General features: G+C 35.8%; 1 protein-coding gene across 1 annotated transcript in view; it reads right to left on the bottom strand.

The window, feature by feature from the left end:
• LOC135843654 (uncharacterized) overlaps window positions 1-15,920 on the bottom strand; it is a 71,641-nt gene that overhangs the window by 36,603 nt on the left and 19,118 nt on the right. The window contains exon 4 of the mRNA XM_065361606.1: window positions 1,161-1,294. Within this exon, the coding sequence (XP_065217678.1) occupies window positions 1,161-1,294 (134 nt within the window). The remainder of the gene's footprint in view (window positions 1-1,160; window positions 1,295-15,920) is intronic.

Genomic DNA, 15,920 nt, shown 5'->3' with positions numbered 1-15,920 from the left:
TTTTTACCCCCCATGGTTCTACTGATAACTACTAATCGGTACATTCGAATATGCACCGAAATTTTATGTAGGTCTAGGTACACAGCAAATTTCTCAACGGTTTTAGCATGGTTTTTTTTGGTCCATGCAGGCATCACCTTCCACATATTTTTAGTCCCCCTTTCATTGGTGTACATTCGATTTTATACCCCAAATGTCCTTCGACTTGTATGTCACACGCCATGTTTTTGAAAATGAATGTCATAAAGTGTCATGAACTCCATTTTTTTTTTTGGAAAAATTGAAACATTCTCATTATCATAGAACAAAAAGGTATTATTGTGCAAATTGCAATCTCAATATTCAATAAGTCCATAATAGGAAGCTCATATTTCACATTTGAAAATTGTCACACAGTTTTTGCAGTCAATTTTTGATTATTTTTGCTAGCTTCCAAACCAATATTTCATTTATCGCCTTTTCATGTATTTTCTGATATGAAATTAGTCGTACATTGTTCTGTCGTTTAAAATTTTATTCTGTCGCTTAGACATGCTTTTTTGGCGGGAGAAGTTGTCGTGATTAATAATTAAACATAGTTGTGCTGATTTATTATTTTGTCGTTGAAAACCTGTCGTTGTAAAGACCTAAGTTGTCGCTACCACAGCATTTATTGTCGTTTGCTGTTGTCGTTCAAACACCCTTTTCTGTCGTGCGATTATATATTTCCCAACGATAATCAGATTGAGAATTATGTACCTTTTAAAATCTGAAATTTTACACATTATTGCAATTCTTATTAAAATTTCGGGCTCTGAACTCCCTCCCTTCAACCCCCTCTGCGTGGAGGAAAATCACTTTTTACATATTATTATGATGAGCCCATGTTAATTTTTCCTCCTCCTTAAAAAAACTTGTCTCAGTTTTAGCCATTCAATTTCTAGAATCCACAAAACCATATCAATATAATTTTCAAAAAAGAGAAGAAATCTTCTCTTCTGTAGTTGAAATGAATTTTCAAAATAGCTGAAGTGGGAAATTATAAAATTTTGCAAGGAGTTAGATCCTCACCAAACTTATTTTTCTTCAAAACGATCAAGTTTAAATTTATTCCCTACCACAACTCAGCATAATACGTATACCTAGAAAGAATTTCATACAAACATAAAAAATTCACTCACCGGTTTTTCGTTCACGTACCACCTGAGCAAAGATGGCGGATACGATTTACCCGACGTGCAATTTAAATTCAATTCGTCACCAATTTGATATTCCGTTCTCTCGCCGGTAATTTGCGGTCCGTTTCTTGGTAAAACTGCACCGAGCAAACAAAAAAAACAAAAGTGTCAACAACACGACACAAAATGAAAATTATAATAAAACAGAAATAAAGGTACACAATTTTTTAATAAACTCGGCGCTTTCTCGTTCCCTGTTCCCTCCTTATGGCGACATTTCTTTGATATTTTTTGGCGAGCACAATAAACGCGTACCTACTACCTACCTACTCTTGCGATAGATTGTTCATCTGTGAGAAAGTGTATTTGTGAGCGTTTGCCACGCTGCTTATTTCGTATATAAGTAAAATAATTGTTGTACGAGTACAAAAGAATGCGAAATTAGGAAAATTCGAAAGCAGCATTTTTAATTTAATATTCGAAATCGTTACGGTAGAAATTGACCGTCTACGACCTCACACAGAACTCACACAGAAGAGTACCGAAAAAGAGAACAGAAATTGGCCAAGGGGTAATTGCGCTATACGATGAGAAGGTGAAGTAAATTGAAGGTAACGAGTTATTGAATTTGTTCCTAAATACAACTTACCACCTTATGATTTACTCGATTGAAAAAAAATACCTTTCTTCTCTATCCTCCTTTTATTGCCAACTCTGGTGTACGAGTACCTATACAACTAGACACCCTTTATACTTATTTATAACCTTTGATTAATTTGAAAGATATCATACCAGGGCATGTTGAAATGTAACTCCCTTCGTTGTGAAATATTATACCTCGAATGATGATAAAAGTTGATTTCGATGTCGGTTTACACGTGTCAAAGGCATTACGGCGTTAAAACCAGGCACGCTTATGTCAAGTTACAAAGATAATTATAGGTACGTATAATTTCCAAATATTATATAAGTCCAGTGGTATAGTTTGGAATTTGAATATAATTAAAGAAGGATTTGTTGGTATCATTTTTTCTATTCGATTTAATTCGATACCTGTTCGGGGTGGGAAGTTATTATGTTTTTTATTTATTCGTTTTATTTGAGTGGCAAAATTTCCAGATTAGAGTACCTAGATCACCAAACAGAAAATGAATTTGACCAGATTTCATGAATAATTTCACTCTAAGTTGAAATATTCTTCCAGAAAAAATTTTTATTGCCAGAGCCGCCAGAGGTGTCTATGGGAAGGCAATATGGTCCTTAAAGATGAGCCATTTTTTGAACACGATCGACGGTTTTTTTTATTCTTACCCTCTACCTGACCTGGTTCGGGGGGGGGTGGCTCAGCTTCAAATCCAAAGCCACTTTTGTGGCTCTGCAGTGTCGTTGAAGATCTAGAGTAAGTATTATGCGAGTGAAGTACGAGTTTTTGGGTCATGATTGTCAATTCCATAAAATGGAGGAGAATATCCAAAAGCTCATCAAATTTTTCGATTTGTGATGAGCGGATATGCCCTGCTCGCCTATAGTAGTTATTAATATAACTTCTTGGTAAGCGTAGGTTATTGTAATCGTCCTGTGGGAGGAGCAATAGCTACGTAATGTACTCGCGATCCGAGCATTGTTGCAAGGATCGTGATGCTAGAAAAATCACTTGGTCCAGGACACTCGAGCTCTCCGGATCAACGTCAGTCGCGACAAATGTGTACAAGGCTGGTATGGCTCGTTTCGTACTCCCTATTTATGATATACCAATCTTTAGATGGTACCTTTGATTTCTTTTTACTTGTATGTAGACCTTTTATAAGATTCGCTATCACAGGACAGTTCATTAGATATTTTTAATGAAAATTGAAAAATAATAATGTATGTACCTAGGTAATATGTACCTACTTATACCCAGGTAATCAGATTAGAATTACGTACAGAGCCTTTCAGGATAAGATAGTGAAATCGGCACTTTCTCCAATTTTGATGAAAAGCACCTAACATGTTAGTTTGAATGTAGGTAAAACCATTCCAAAAATTTTTGAGTCGACCCCCCCTCTCACCACAACCCGAGCACAATTCTGGTTCTCATGGAGAGTGATGGTCCAAAAACGTTAAAACTTTCACAGAAAATAGTCACATTGGTAGATGCTCGTGTAAAATTATTTTCAAAAAAAAAAAATGTTCAATCATTATAGATTTTATTTTTGAAGGGGTTGGTTGGGGGGTTGAAAAATTCAAAAATTCGAGAGAAAAAACGGGGAGGGTACACTCCGTGAATTTTTTTCAGAAATTTAGTGACACCCTAAGGTAGATACATATAACAACTATTTTTTGTGGAGCTGAAAAATCGGTGCAACGTGCTCAAAAAACCAAAATCTTGCTAAAATGTACTTTTTCGCCATACTTGGACTTTCAAGATCAACATTTTTGGAAAAAATGAAATTTCAAGCTACGTACGTAGAAAGACACGAAAATTACAATTTTCAATAATTGAACTGACAAGGGGGCAAAAATTTCGATTTTCTCAATCCATACGATGAAAATAATTTACTCAGATTTAAAATTGAGAAAATATCCAAAAATATTAGGTACCTACCTATAAATTTTTAGTCAGTTTTTCAACATTTCTATTGACATATTTTTAACCTAAAATACCTAGTTAAGTCCCTATTATGAGATTTATTTTCAGTCATTCCTTAAATATCCTTCGACGAATCGTACAAAAAACAAAAACCCTCATCTCAGTACATTTCGCCAAATTCGGCTCACCATTGGCTTCTTCAAGTACCTACCTATACCTACGTAGTTTTCCATCAACCGCGAATAATTACCCGAGGTCAAACTCCGCCGCTTGTTAATGGTTTATTTACTCAAAACGGGTTCTTCACTTACACAAATATCAATACAAAAATCAACATATTCGTTCGCGTTGGGAATTAATTGAAGTTATTTCTGAAACCGCGAACGCTTTTTCGATTACATCGTCGAAGAGAAGAAATTAATTTCAGCGTTGCTTAGAAGCATCGCTCTCCTCGAGCAACCTACTTTTTGAAGCTGGTAAAAAATAACATTTAAACAATTTTACCACCCTTTCGTCGAGTGAAATCGTTCCTTTTGCTCGGCAAACGTTTAATAAATCGAAACGTCTTTTTTAGCAAATGTGTAGCTGTGTGTGCGTTTGTATGGTATGTATACTTACTATGAATTTGTTGAGCTCGAGTGGATAGCAGAAAGAAGGTATTAAAGAGCTCCGCGAGACCAACCGATAAGAGAGCCAGAGAGAAGAGGGAATAAAATACGAGGAAATATAATACAATATCTTCATGAGTACCGGTAACCGAGTTAATAGCATTCGCCGACTGTAATTCTTAAATAAACGAATTACGGTTCAAGTTTAAAGAAAAGCTTTCTTGGATGCTTTATTGTTTCACCTTTCATCTGGCGTCACCGCCGCCGCTCCACAGGTACCTTTAATTTCCACCATTCCAATCCGCGGCAGTGCTCATATACCGACGAGTTTTCCGACGTAAAATGAACCTTTTCAGGCTCTCTTTCGATTCATTTTTTATCGAATCACGCAGCCCGGCTGTTCACCCAATAACACTGCCGAAGAAAAAAAAAAACTCGCATTAGCGAAATCAAAAAAGATAAAAAAAAATACCTCGAAGAATACTTTGGAAAATACGACCATCTTCAGGTAATGAAATTAGATCTATTTACTCGTTGCAAAAGAGGGGGAAAACTGCGCGAAAACTCCAGCATCTGGCCTTCTACGATGTTTGGAGACGTGAGGAGAGAGGGGTTTCAATCGAAATAAACCTCCGCTTTATTGAAACTGTGTGCACATACACGTAAGAGCTGCCAGTAGAGCGAAGGGTGAAAAAACCCTCTACTGGTTCTCTTTTTATCGAATGAAGCCCACTTAATTCCGCGCTTTTCTTCTTTTGTTACTTTTGCACTCACATTTATTAAAGTACTTATTTTTCCTTTTTACCTTGTTAATGAAGAGTAGCCTACCCGGCAACTCACCCGTGTACCTTTTTTGGGTTCATTTTTCCTATATTTTTAACCAATTCTACGCTACACTCACTCAGTCAGTTCTGTTTTGTTGGTGTGTTTTTTCTCGCCATTTTTTTTGGCGCATACACTTAAAACCGCACCACATACATAGAGTATTATATACTGGCGACAAGTACCGTTTACATCATTTTGGTAGCCTGACACTTTCCTCTGTCAAGGACCACCTCTCGTGGTTCATCTGTACGTCCGCATACTACACTCTCTTCATCGTCTACGTTCGACGAATTTTGCAAAACTGTAAAATGCTAAAATGTCGCGTGCTTTATTGTTCGGCGATGCTTAAAAGCGTATAATGCTGCATAGAAATGGCGGCGTGAACTTTTACAAAGCCAGGCAAGGTACTCGTGTAGGGTATACGGTTGTGTTGGCGTGTAAAACACCACCGCCGCACAACTTTTCTCCAAGCTTTAATACGCTGGTCAACATTAATCGTCGAATCGGCCTACGTCAATAACTGATGACACGGAACAAAGAGAACAGGTATACAATTAAGCCTATACTAGCTACCATTTTTCTCATCCATCTATTAAGAATTTATATCAGGCCTTTTACCTTAACCATAGCCAAGTACATACCTTTAGTACACGCTGTAAAAAAACTATACCGACAGTGATACGATGACCTAGGTACCTTTATAATTAAACGACCACGTTGTGTTTTATTATTGGAAAAAGGGTCCGGTTTTGGTATATATATTTTTTTCTATATTTTCAGCGGTGAACGGTGGGTGGTGGTTTTTGAATATTATACAGCAACTGGCAAATGTCTTTGTTTCCAAAGTTTGTACCCTCGAGTTGAATGACTGAAATTTTTTATCTAAATTCTTCAGCTTCTACCGACTTTTTATGAGAATTTTTTTTCTGCTCGTTGGTACCTACTACCTACACCTAAGTGAATTTTAGGTACCGTTTTTGAGCGTAAAATTCAAATAGGATAAAAATGAATTCACACCTTGAAATTTTGTTCCAAACATTTGTGGATCGTGAAAAACAAAGTCGGTGGATTTCGACCAAATTCTGCAGAAACCTTCATTTTGAGTTGAAAATTATATAGAAAAATTTTTAGCTCCCGAGGTACTCCTGGAGGGGAGATTGAGGCCCTCAAAGAGAAGCCATTTTCGGAAAAATCGTGGTTTTTCGCTCTTGTCTGTTTTGAAAAAAACCATGACATTTTTTTGATTTTTTGAAATTGGCAAAAATGATCAAAAAATTAGCACCACTGAGCATAAAAATATTTCCCCAGTTTTGGGATAGATCTCTTTCAATATTTTAACATGATTAATTAATTAATACGAAATATGTATTTGCCAAGAAAAAAATTTCAAAACACGAATTTATGCGAAAATAAGCTATTTGTTAATTTTCAACCGCTCAGTAGAACCCTAAAAGTGGTCTTGAATTTTTACAGCAATAACATAGGTCAACGCAGAATCTCAAATACTTTCATTTGAGATTGGACCATTATTTCCAAAGCAGGTCGTGTAGCGGCATAAGCAAAAAACCACGATTTTTTCGGAAATTCCCTCTCTTTGAAGGCTTAAATCTCCTCTCCAGGAGTATGTACTTCCGGAGCTAAAAAATTTCACGGGTAACTTTCAACTCAAAATTAAGGACTCTGCTGCAGAATTTGATAAAAATCCACAGACTTTTTTTCGCGATCCATCCTAATGTAGGTACCTTCCTACATCGATATGTCGTTCATGATGTTCGTGAAATTTGATCTTTTCTCCTCCCACATTTCATCCTTCACTTCAACTGAAAAACTGATTTCAAATTTTAATTTTACGACCTTGAAAACATGTAGGTATCTATTTCGACATGTCACTCGTGGATATACCTACATTTGTCATTTATGTGTGATTTCAATTTTCTCTTCAATACACCTTTCCACCCCCACCCACAGAATAAATTTCAAATTTGAATTGTACAACCTCAAAAACAAATTCAACTGGTTCTTCAGAACGTCATTCGAGTTGTTGAATAAAAGCGTTTTTTTGAGGGGGGGGGGGGTATCTTTGGACCAAAATACGTTGCATAATTTTGACCTTTTTTGTTTTCATCTTGGCCCCACTGGGGACGTGGTCCTTTTTTCATTAAAAGAGTCCATTTCGAAAATGCAATGTTTCCAACTAAAGGATTTTGGGAGAATTTACTATTTTACAGTTTTTTTTTCAAAATTCTAAATCATAGCGCAAAGTTTGAGTTTAATTTTTAAAATTGTGCTACATATTGCTGGAATGAGTCAAATTCCCCCTCCCACTACATTTTCCCTGACAAAGTTGCCAGTCAATGAAAATTTTGAACGCAAAGCATGAGGAGGAAAATATCGTAGGTACTTATCTGTTCTTTTTAAATGATTCGTAAGTGCACATTTTACAAAATATAAAGTTTCGACTATTTTTTGAAATCGTTTGCGCATTGAAAGTTTTGAAATCGTGATCTGTGAATTATAATTCGCAAATTTTGTGAAATATATACTCGTACAATACCCTCCAACTCCCTCCTTTTGGTCTTTCAAATATCGTGAAAATATAAAAAATTGTGTGACTAATGATTTCATAAAAGTATACTTATGCTTCAAGAATTTTTTACGAATTTTTTAATTGCATAGTTAAGTACATAGCTTCAAAATCTGGCTAGCTTTCGAAAATTGAATTTTTCAAAACAGGCTAGACTTTGAACTTTTGACATTTTTGGCAAGGATTTTAAAATATTCTCAATTAAATGTCTTTAAAACGCCCAAAATAGATTTTCTTCAAGTGGAAGCAGTCTTGAGAATAATTCAACTCCAAAATAGGCAATTTAATGAAAAAAACACCTGCTCAAGGGGTGATGATTGGAGGGGGGGAGTCAATGGAGGTGATTTTCTTATAATCCGAGGAACCTACTAAAAAAATTTGAGCGAAATTGGGGAACGTAAACCCAAAACTGTGCTGATGTGATAATATGGAATGCCCTGAAATCCACCGTCACAGAATCAAAATAATGGTACTAATGTGGTTGTTTTTCAGTTACATGCATGATGCACAGTTGGAGCATTGACCTCTTCAACGCGTATCAATAAGAATTTTTATCTCTCTCCCCTCCCTCTTATCAATGAGTAAATTCAATTCGAATAGGAGAACAAACCATCTTCCATCATAATTGATTATGTTTCTTATTGAAGTCTGATCCAGGGACCATCTCGTGAGTCTTGACCCCCTCCCCACCCAACTCTCTTGACAGTATGGTTTCCTTCATATACCTACTCTAAAGAGATGGTTTTAATAAAAATGTTATTCTATTCTCGACTTATACTTATCATTAAAATTGTGAAATGAAATACTTCTTTTTTCCATAAACCTCCAGAGAAATTTATGATCTGATTATAGGTAATTATCTTGATGAGCAATTTTAATTAGGTATTTCATTATTTTCAGCCATTCTGTTCTCTTATTTTGCCAACTTTTACGACTAAGTAATCATAAAAAGCAAAATTATTTTAAAAAATTGAAAAAAATTAAAATTTGCTTCATTTTTTTTACTTTTTTATTCTTCCACACTTTTTTTTCACAATGGGTAAGTAGTTTTTAAAAAAGAACAAAAAATGTAATGCTAAGATCTGAATTTTTAACACAATTCCTAAATTACTCTCGCTCAGATAACCTTTTCGTAGGTGGTCCAACCGACAAGAGTACGTTCACACCATAGAATTCATATAATCAACTCTTCAAAATACCCCTTATCAAATTATACACAAGTAGACTAATTAAAATACACGTATTATACATGCATTTATGGCGTAGCTACCCATCTGGTGACAGGATTTTCTCGCACCGATCCTGATAACATTTCCCTATCTGTGTAATGTCTGACACGAGTTGTCCTTATAAGCACGCCAATATTGTTGTAGACTCACCGTCTACGACAAAATGTCAATCAACAGTTTGCATATTATAAATGGCAGCCAGCCAACGCTTTATAATGGGGGATCTTTATAATAGGCATTCTATGCATAGTCAATGACGATGCTGACGCCGACGCCATTATTAGGAGGTACTTATTTGTATAATATTCCAGCCAGACTAGGTTGAAATTCACATTCACACCCTTATGGAAATATGATCGGTAGAATGAAATCATTTTAAACGATATCTAAAGGTAATGGTTGCGGATTTTAATTTACTGTCGAACTTATTTTTTTCATATTGAATCTCGTTGCAAATTGATGATATTCGCACAAAAAAAAAATCACCCTCAATAGCTTAGCAATGGAATGACATTTATGCTCATAAGATATGCAACACCAATCCCTCAACACATCCTACAACATATAAATCCATATAACCTACGTCTTGGTTACACAAACTTCAACGGGAAATTAACCCAGAGCATAAAAAATGGACGCATCCGAATAGCTTTGTAAAACCAAAAGGAAAAAAAATAGACCAAACAAAAAACCACACAGCAAACTGCATCGTCTATAAACAAAAAACAAAAAAAAACCTAGACAATCGAACGACGACTTTTCACGCAGACACGCAGAGGCTGCTGAAGCTATGTAGCTCTATACGTATTGTTAACCCGTTGGAAAAAAAAATTCCCAAAGATAAAAGAAAAGTAATGAGGATACGAGGTAAAATTTGTTGGAAATTCTCGTCTCTTTCTCGTTTATTTATTAGAAAAGAAAATCTCCTCGTTTGATATATTTATACGAGACGATACGATAGTAAACTAGCGACTGCGACTGGTGGTGTTTCCTCTCTGTTGTGTGTGAACCTTTAACAATCATATGACCTGTTTTCCCTTAAACGAAATCAACCCCTATTTTTCTCTCACAGGTAATACCACGTCGTCTTGGTATTTTTTTTTGCTGGCTTTCTTTAGTCTGCTACCCTTCACCCTTTCTTTACAAACACATACACGATACGATAGTACACCTACTACGTACTTGGGCTGCTCGATATCTTAGATCGGTTTTTATATTTTCCCTGCGAGTTGGTTCTTTTAAATGTTAAACAAAACGTGTAATGGGAAATTTAAGGCAGTTTTAACGAATGTATCGTGTTACTTAAACAGATAAACCGTTTATATTTCAAAGTGTATTTTCTTTTTCACTCTTTTCCAGCTTGGTTTTCGTTCGTCGACGTAGCAAGCCTCTTATATCCTATCGTAATTTCTTACTTTGAGCCGCGCGACAACCCCTTCTTGTCTTTCCTTACACAAAACGATCCTATGACGAGAGCAATTACCGTGCCTTGAACGTGTCTCCCTTCTACAAATAGACCCTTCGATCAATCTTAATTCAGCTTGCAACGCGACAAAATGAAAATTTATAATCGTTCACTCAGTATATAATGAAACTGCCTGCCTGGCTGCGCGCTTCACGGTGTACCTATCTGACGAAGAACGACAACATCATCGGTCTGGTGTAATTTCTCTCCTATCGCGAATCCAATTATTTACATCTGCCATTTTTGAATATAATGTAACATGTTTTTTAGGGGGTTTTATACAGGGTGTCCTGTCGAACGGCAGCCATATTTCGTATTTGAATATCACCAGACATCAGATGGGAGGGTCTGGCATTAATATTGAACTGCTTTTCTGACTTTTTGAGCGAAAAACTCATCTCTGGGGTTGATAATTCTAGCACAACTAACAAGGGAACTTTTTAAACTCATGCTCCTAGAATTGAACGAAATCAAGCGAAATCGAATAACTCCAATAACCAGAATTTCAAGTGCTAAAGTTCATTTGTGGATTCTTGGAGAATTTTTGAAAAAATAAAAAATTCAAAAAAGCTATTTTAAAGGCAATTTTTGAACTTTTTCATGAATTATGAATTTTTTGTAAATAATTTCTTCAATAATTAAACTTCCATTTGGGTTATTGTAGAGCCTCCAGCAATTTTTTAAATATCTAGAAATTTAAAATCGCCCTAAGAGGGCCTATAATGATCTTTGGCACACATAACTTTGCTCAGTGCTTATTAGGCACCCTGTCGACCATTTCAGGTGGTTACGGCGAAATTCCAAGAGTGTGAATTCAAAAGTGATTTTTAACCAATTTGATTTTTTTTCAAATTTATGGATTTTGCAATTTGGTCTAAAAATCAACTTTGGAACTCGCGACTGTCAAGAGGATGTTCAATAAGCACTGACCAAAATGATGGATTCTGAACTTCATTTTTGACCCTTCCTGAGAGAATTGAAATTTCTGGAAAAAACTGAAAAGTCGCTGGAAGCTTCGGAATGTCTCAAAACTAGAAAATGTTGATGTTTGACAATTGAATTGAAAGAATTACTCACATTGGTTCACTCTACTGATGAGACACCCTGTATAAATAAATTTTTTTCGACCACTATATCTGCATGTCGAGAATGTCAAAATGAAGCCTACAGGTATAGATACTCGTAAATCGCAAAACATCTCCATGCGAGAATCCTTTAATGAAATTTTCACTCGAAGTGAACTTTAGAGTCAATTCTAAAAAATAAAAAATAAAGCTTACCTACACACGTTTCACGAAATTGAAAAAAATGAAGGCAAAAAGCAGTAAGTACGTGTCTGCTACATTTTTTTTTCTTAGGTTAAACCTTATGACGAAAATACATTTACCGAGACTCTACATGTGTCCGAATAAATGTTTCGAATTATAGGCTTCATTCTTTTTACGACGACGACGAACGTATCTTGGGGGTATTTTACAACTCAGGTCGTCGCTTGATTTACTACCTATTTTCTTACCACGCTTTTAACCTTTAATACGTAGAATTTTCGTCGAGCTTTTTGTCATGTATTCGATAACTTTGACGGTCAATGATTTTCATTGCCGGTACGTGTCGCGAAGGTTAATATTATATCGTCTCGCTGCCCCCTTTACCTCATTTTTGATGCGTTCTTCTTCTTCCGCAACTTCTACGAAGGAGGTAGCTCTTTAGACGATATGGTATAGTATTTGATAGGGATACCTTTTTTAGCACATCATTTTCAAATACCCACCTTATACCTTGAGATAGGAATTTCTATTCTTTTTAGATATTATTATTTTTCAGGTAACCAATTTTTTCTTTCAATAATAATTTGCCTAGAATGACGTGCTGATGGAGATTTACCTCATCCTCGATTAGCACCAACTGCAGAGAGGATAGTGGATTTTTTTTATGCATCTCAAAAATGAGAATAATTCATGAATAACATTATTTCCATCAAAATCCTAAGTGGTTGAAATAGACTATTCATTCAGAGACGAGACGAACGCCCCCCTCTCCCCCAACAGAAAAATTTATACGAAAAGTTGGGAATTTTTGGGGAAAATTGGGTAAGTAAGTTGGAAGAAGTTGAGAAATTTGGAAAAAAATTGTCAGCAGGGAAAATTGATCTTCATACAAAACATTTTTTCAGATCACAAAATATTCACAAAATTCTGCTAGATCTCCAAAATTCAAACCACACCATCCACCTTATGTACACTCCTAGTCATGTTGGCATTGAAGGAAATGAAATTGTTGACACCCATGCAAAATCAGCCACTACCTCCCCCCCCACCAATCACCATTTTCACCCCTGACGATACAAAATCGTTCTTTACACAAAATACTCACTCTAAATGGCAAAACTTCTGGTCATCACAGATATCAAACAAACTCAACACAAAAAAACAATCTACCCCTGGAAGAACCTTGATCACTTAAACAGAAGAGAAGAAATAATTACAACCCGTCTAAGAATAGGTCATTCTAAAATCACGCACAACAATCTCTATCAAAAAATTCCAAAAACCCCTGTCAATTCTGTGAAAACTGAAAATGAACCTATATCCATCCAACATTTACTATTCATTTGTCCTAAATTACAGCAAACAAGACTATCTCTCAAAATAGACCCAAATTCAAGGACTATCCCAGACAACCCTTCTGAAATCCAAAAATTCATAACCCTACTAAAAAACACCAACTTAATAAACCAAATTTAAACCCCTGCAATTATAAACACCCCCCCCCATAAAAAAAAGTTGCAAAAAATCGTGGATTTTTATTTCTTGATTTACATTTATGTATCTATGATTTTTAAGGTTTTTGCTCTTGCTTCGCGTGGGCCAGATCATTCCCCTTTTCCTTTCTTCGACGTTCGACCAAAGTTAGAGAGCAGAAAAATTGACTTTCTCACCTAAAAAATAATGTTTTTCTTGAAATATTCCAAAAAGAAAGTCTCTTCAAAACCTACATTTCAGTCAAAACTTCCAGAAAGTCCCAACTTCTGCTAAAATTATCAAAAAAACGTCCATTTTTAACCGAAAATTCGGAAACAATCATTTCTAATTTTTGTAAAAATTGGTTGTTTTTGAAAATATGTATAAAAATTATATTGTACTGAAAAAAGAAGAAGAATTGTGAATTTTTGAGAGCTTTTGCCCTCGCCTCGCTCGAGCTCCATTCATATTTTTAAAAAATATCATGATTTTTTTGCACCTCACAAATTGTAAATTTTCTGAAACATTCGCCCTCACTTCGCTCAGGCAAAATCGAAAATGTTCTGTTCTCGTTATGAATTTGATTTTCAAAGGCCAAAAGCCTTCAAAAAAACGCGAAAAAAATGCAAATTTTGGATTTTGGATTACCTACATGTATGTACCTACCTACACTACCAAATTTCTACGAGTATAAAAAAAATCGTTTTTGAACTTTTAAAACTATTCAACATTTTCATTTCCAACCTTCCCCTTCCAAAATTTGTTCGATTCACATCTGGCTGATTTACGTGAAAAATGCTGAATAAGTGTGACAAGCTCTTTTATTTTAAAAACTTAGATCTATAGGCTTAATTCTATTCAATCTATGATTGATAATTGGTTCTAATAAAGCATTTGCAAGTTGATTAGGGTGATCTTGCAAACGATCTTGATGTCTTCTAGCAAATTTAGTTGTTGCTTGAGTAATTGTTGAAATGTCAGTCTCAACCCCCCTCCCCTCCTTTCATGACACATCACTTCGTCACGCTTCTGTATTCATTTTTACTAAAACCAATTCGGATACCAAAATAGAAGAAGAGAGAGAAGAGAAAATATGGTCTAAAATTTTTTAAACGAATCGTTCGTGAGTAATTTCTTACACTTTTATGAAATGCACTAAAATGAAAAATAATTTTATCAACATATCATTCATATGCAGGCTCGAAACAAAAATACAGTAACATAAGTAGATACCTATATGTAAGAGGTGTTGATATTTATTCTGGTACGTGAAGAAACAACAGGTGGTTTTAAAAAAAATCAGACAAGCAATTCAATAAATTCATTTGAACACGAATTGCACAAAGCCGACATCAATTTCAAGTACATTTCAAATCAAGGATTCAAAATCAAGAGGCTATCGAATAACTATTTTGCTAACACGATCGGTAGTATTATTCGAGCTAAACATTTCCATAACATGGGTGCTTGAAATGCTTATTCACAAAAGACAACTGTAAGGCTTTTCATAGTTTTAAATTGGTGCTTGAAACTTACCCTCTCAACTCTCGCATTGTTTATTACTGGAATACTGCGACGACTACTCTCTCCCTCTGATTTATACATCCAACGTATTCATTTAATCAAAATCTCAGTACCTACCGACTACACAATACATAGGTAGGTATCTAGAAAACGCTAAGAAAAAAACATGTAGAATAAATGAATCACGTTTTTCACCTGCTGCTGTGTTATACACGTATATTACAAGTAGATAGGATATTCGACTAGGTATGTCGTCACCGTCAAAATTTTTCACCCTCGGTAGTACATACTATAGATGTGGATAAGATGTAGAGAGCTTAAAGAAGCGTCTTAGTATGTTACATGGGAACACATGGGGTAAGAACTGAAAACCGTAAATAATCCTACATCTCATCGGGTGCGAAATCAATGGTCTAAACAAATTTAATAATAGCGCAACCAATTCGACGTGTACAATGTACGCAAATATCGCACACAATCGCAAAAAAAGCAGCATCCAGAACGGAAAGAGAGTCAGAGAAGGGTGAAAAAATGGAAGAAAAACTTGTCACCGGCTGCGTCTCATTCTTGCTCGGAAAGTTGTTGGCAACGACATCGACAACGGCAAGGCAAGCAAAACGATTCTACATCTTTAACAAAAAGTACACAAACGTCTGCTATCACTCGGAAATACCTCTGTTTGTCGTTGCCAATCTGAATGTGTACGCAGCAGCGTTACAATGCAACGCCTGCCCGTGGGATAAGGGGAATGAGCAGTAGCACAGAGAGAAGCTCGCGAGAATACGTCGAGCGCAGTTGACATTTTCATATCTGTCGATGACTACCGGTGACGTATTCGAATTAATTCAATATTTCAACGCGAGCTCGTATATAATACATATCCGTCGGCCGCCACCGCCGCTACGCTTTACGAGAGTAGACGCGAAATAAAAAGTCATTTTTTAGCTTCCAACAAAACGTCAAAATTTACGCAGACAAATATACCTACCTGCGCCTGTCGTCGTAAGTATATACTACGTACAGAGCACGTACGTAGTGTTGAGCACCTATAGTTATAGTACGAGTATACACACACGACCAAAAACTCATAAATTATCGTATTTCACGCCGACATCGCCGTACGACTGCCAGTGCCTGCCGCAGCCACCGATCCCAGTTATATCAGCCTAAACCTCCCTCCCTTATCTCTATATTCACCCAGCCAGAATCATACTG

This window comes from Planococcus citri, chromosome 4 (assembly GCF_950023065.1).
Source record: "Planococcus citri chromosome 4, ihPlaCitr1.1, whole genome shotgun sequence".
NCBI classification, from domain to species: domain Eukaryota; kingdom Metazoa; phylum Arthropoda; class Insecta; order Hemiptera; family Pseudococcidae; genus Planococcus; species Planococcus citri.
Note: the sequence above shows the minus strand (reverse complement) of the source record. Positions and strands in the feature narration are given on the sequence as shown.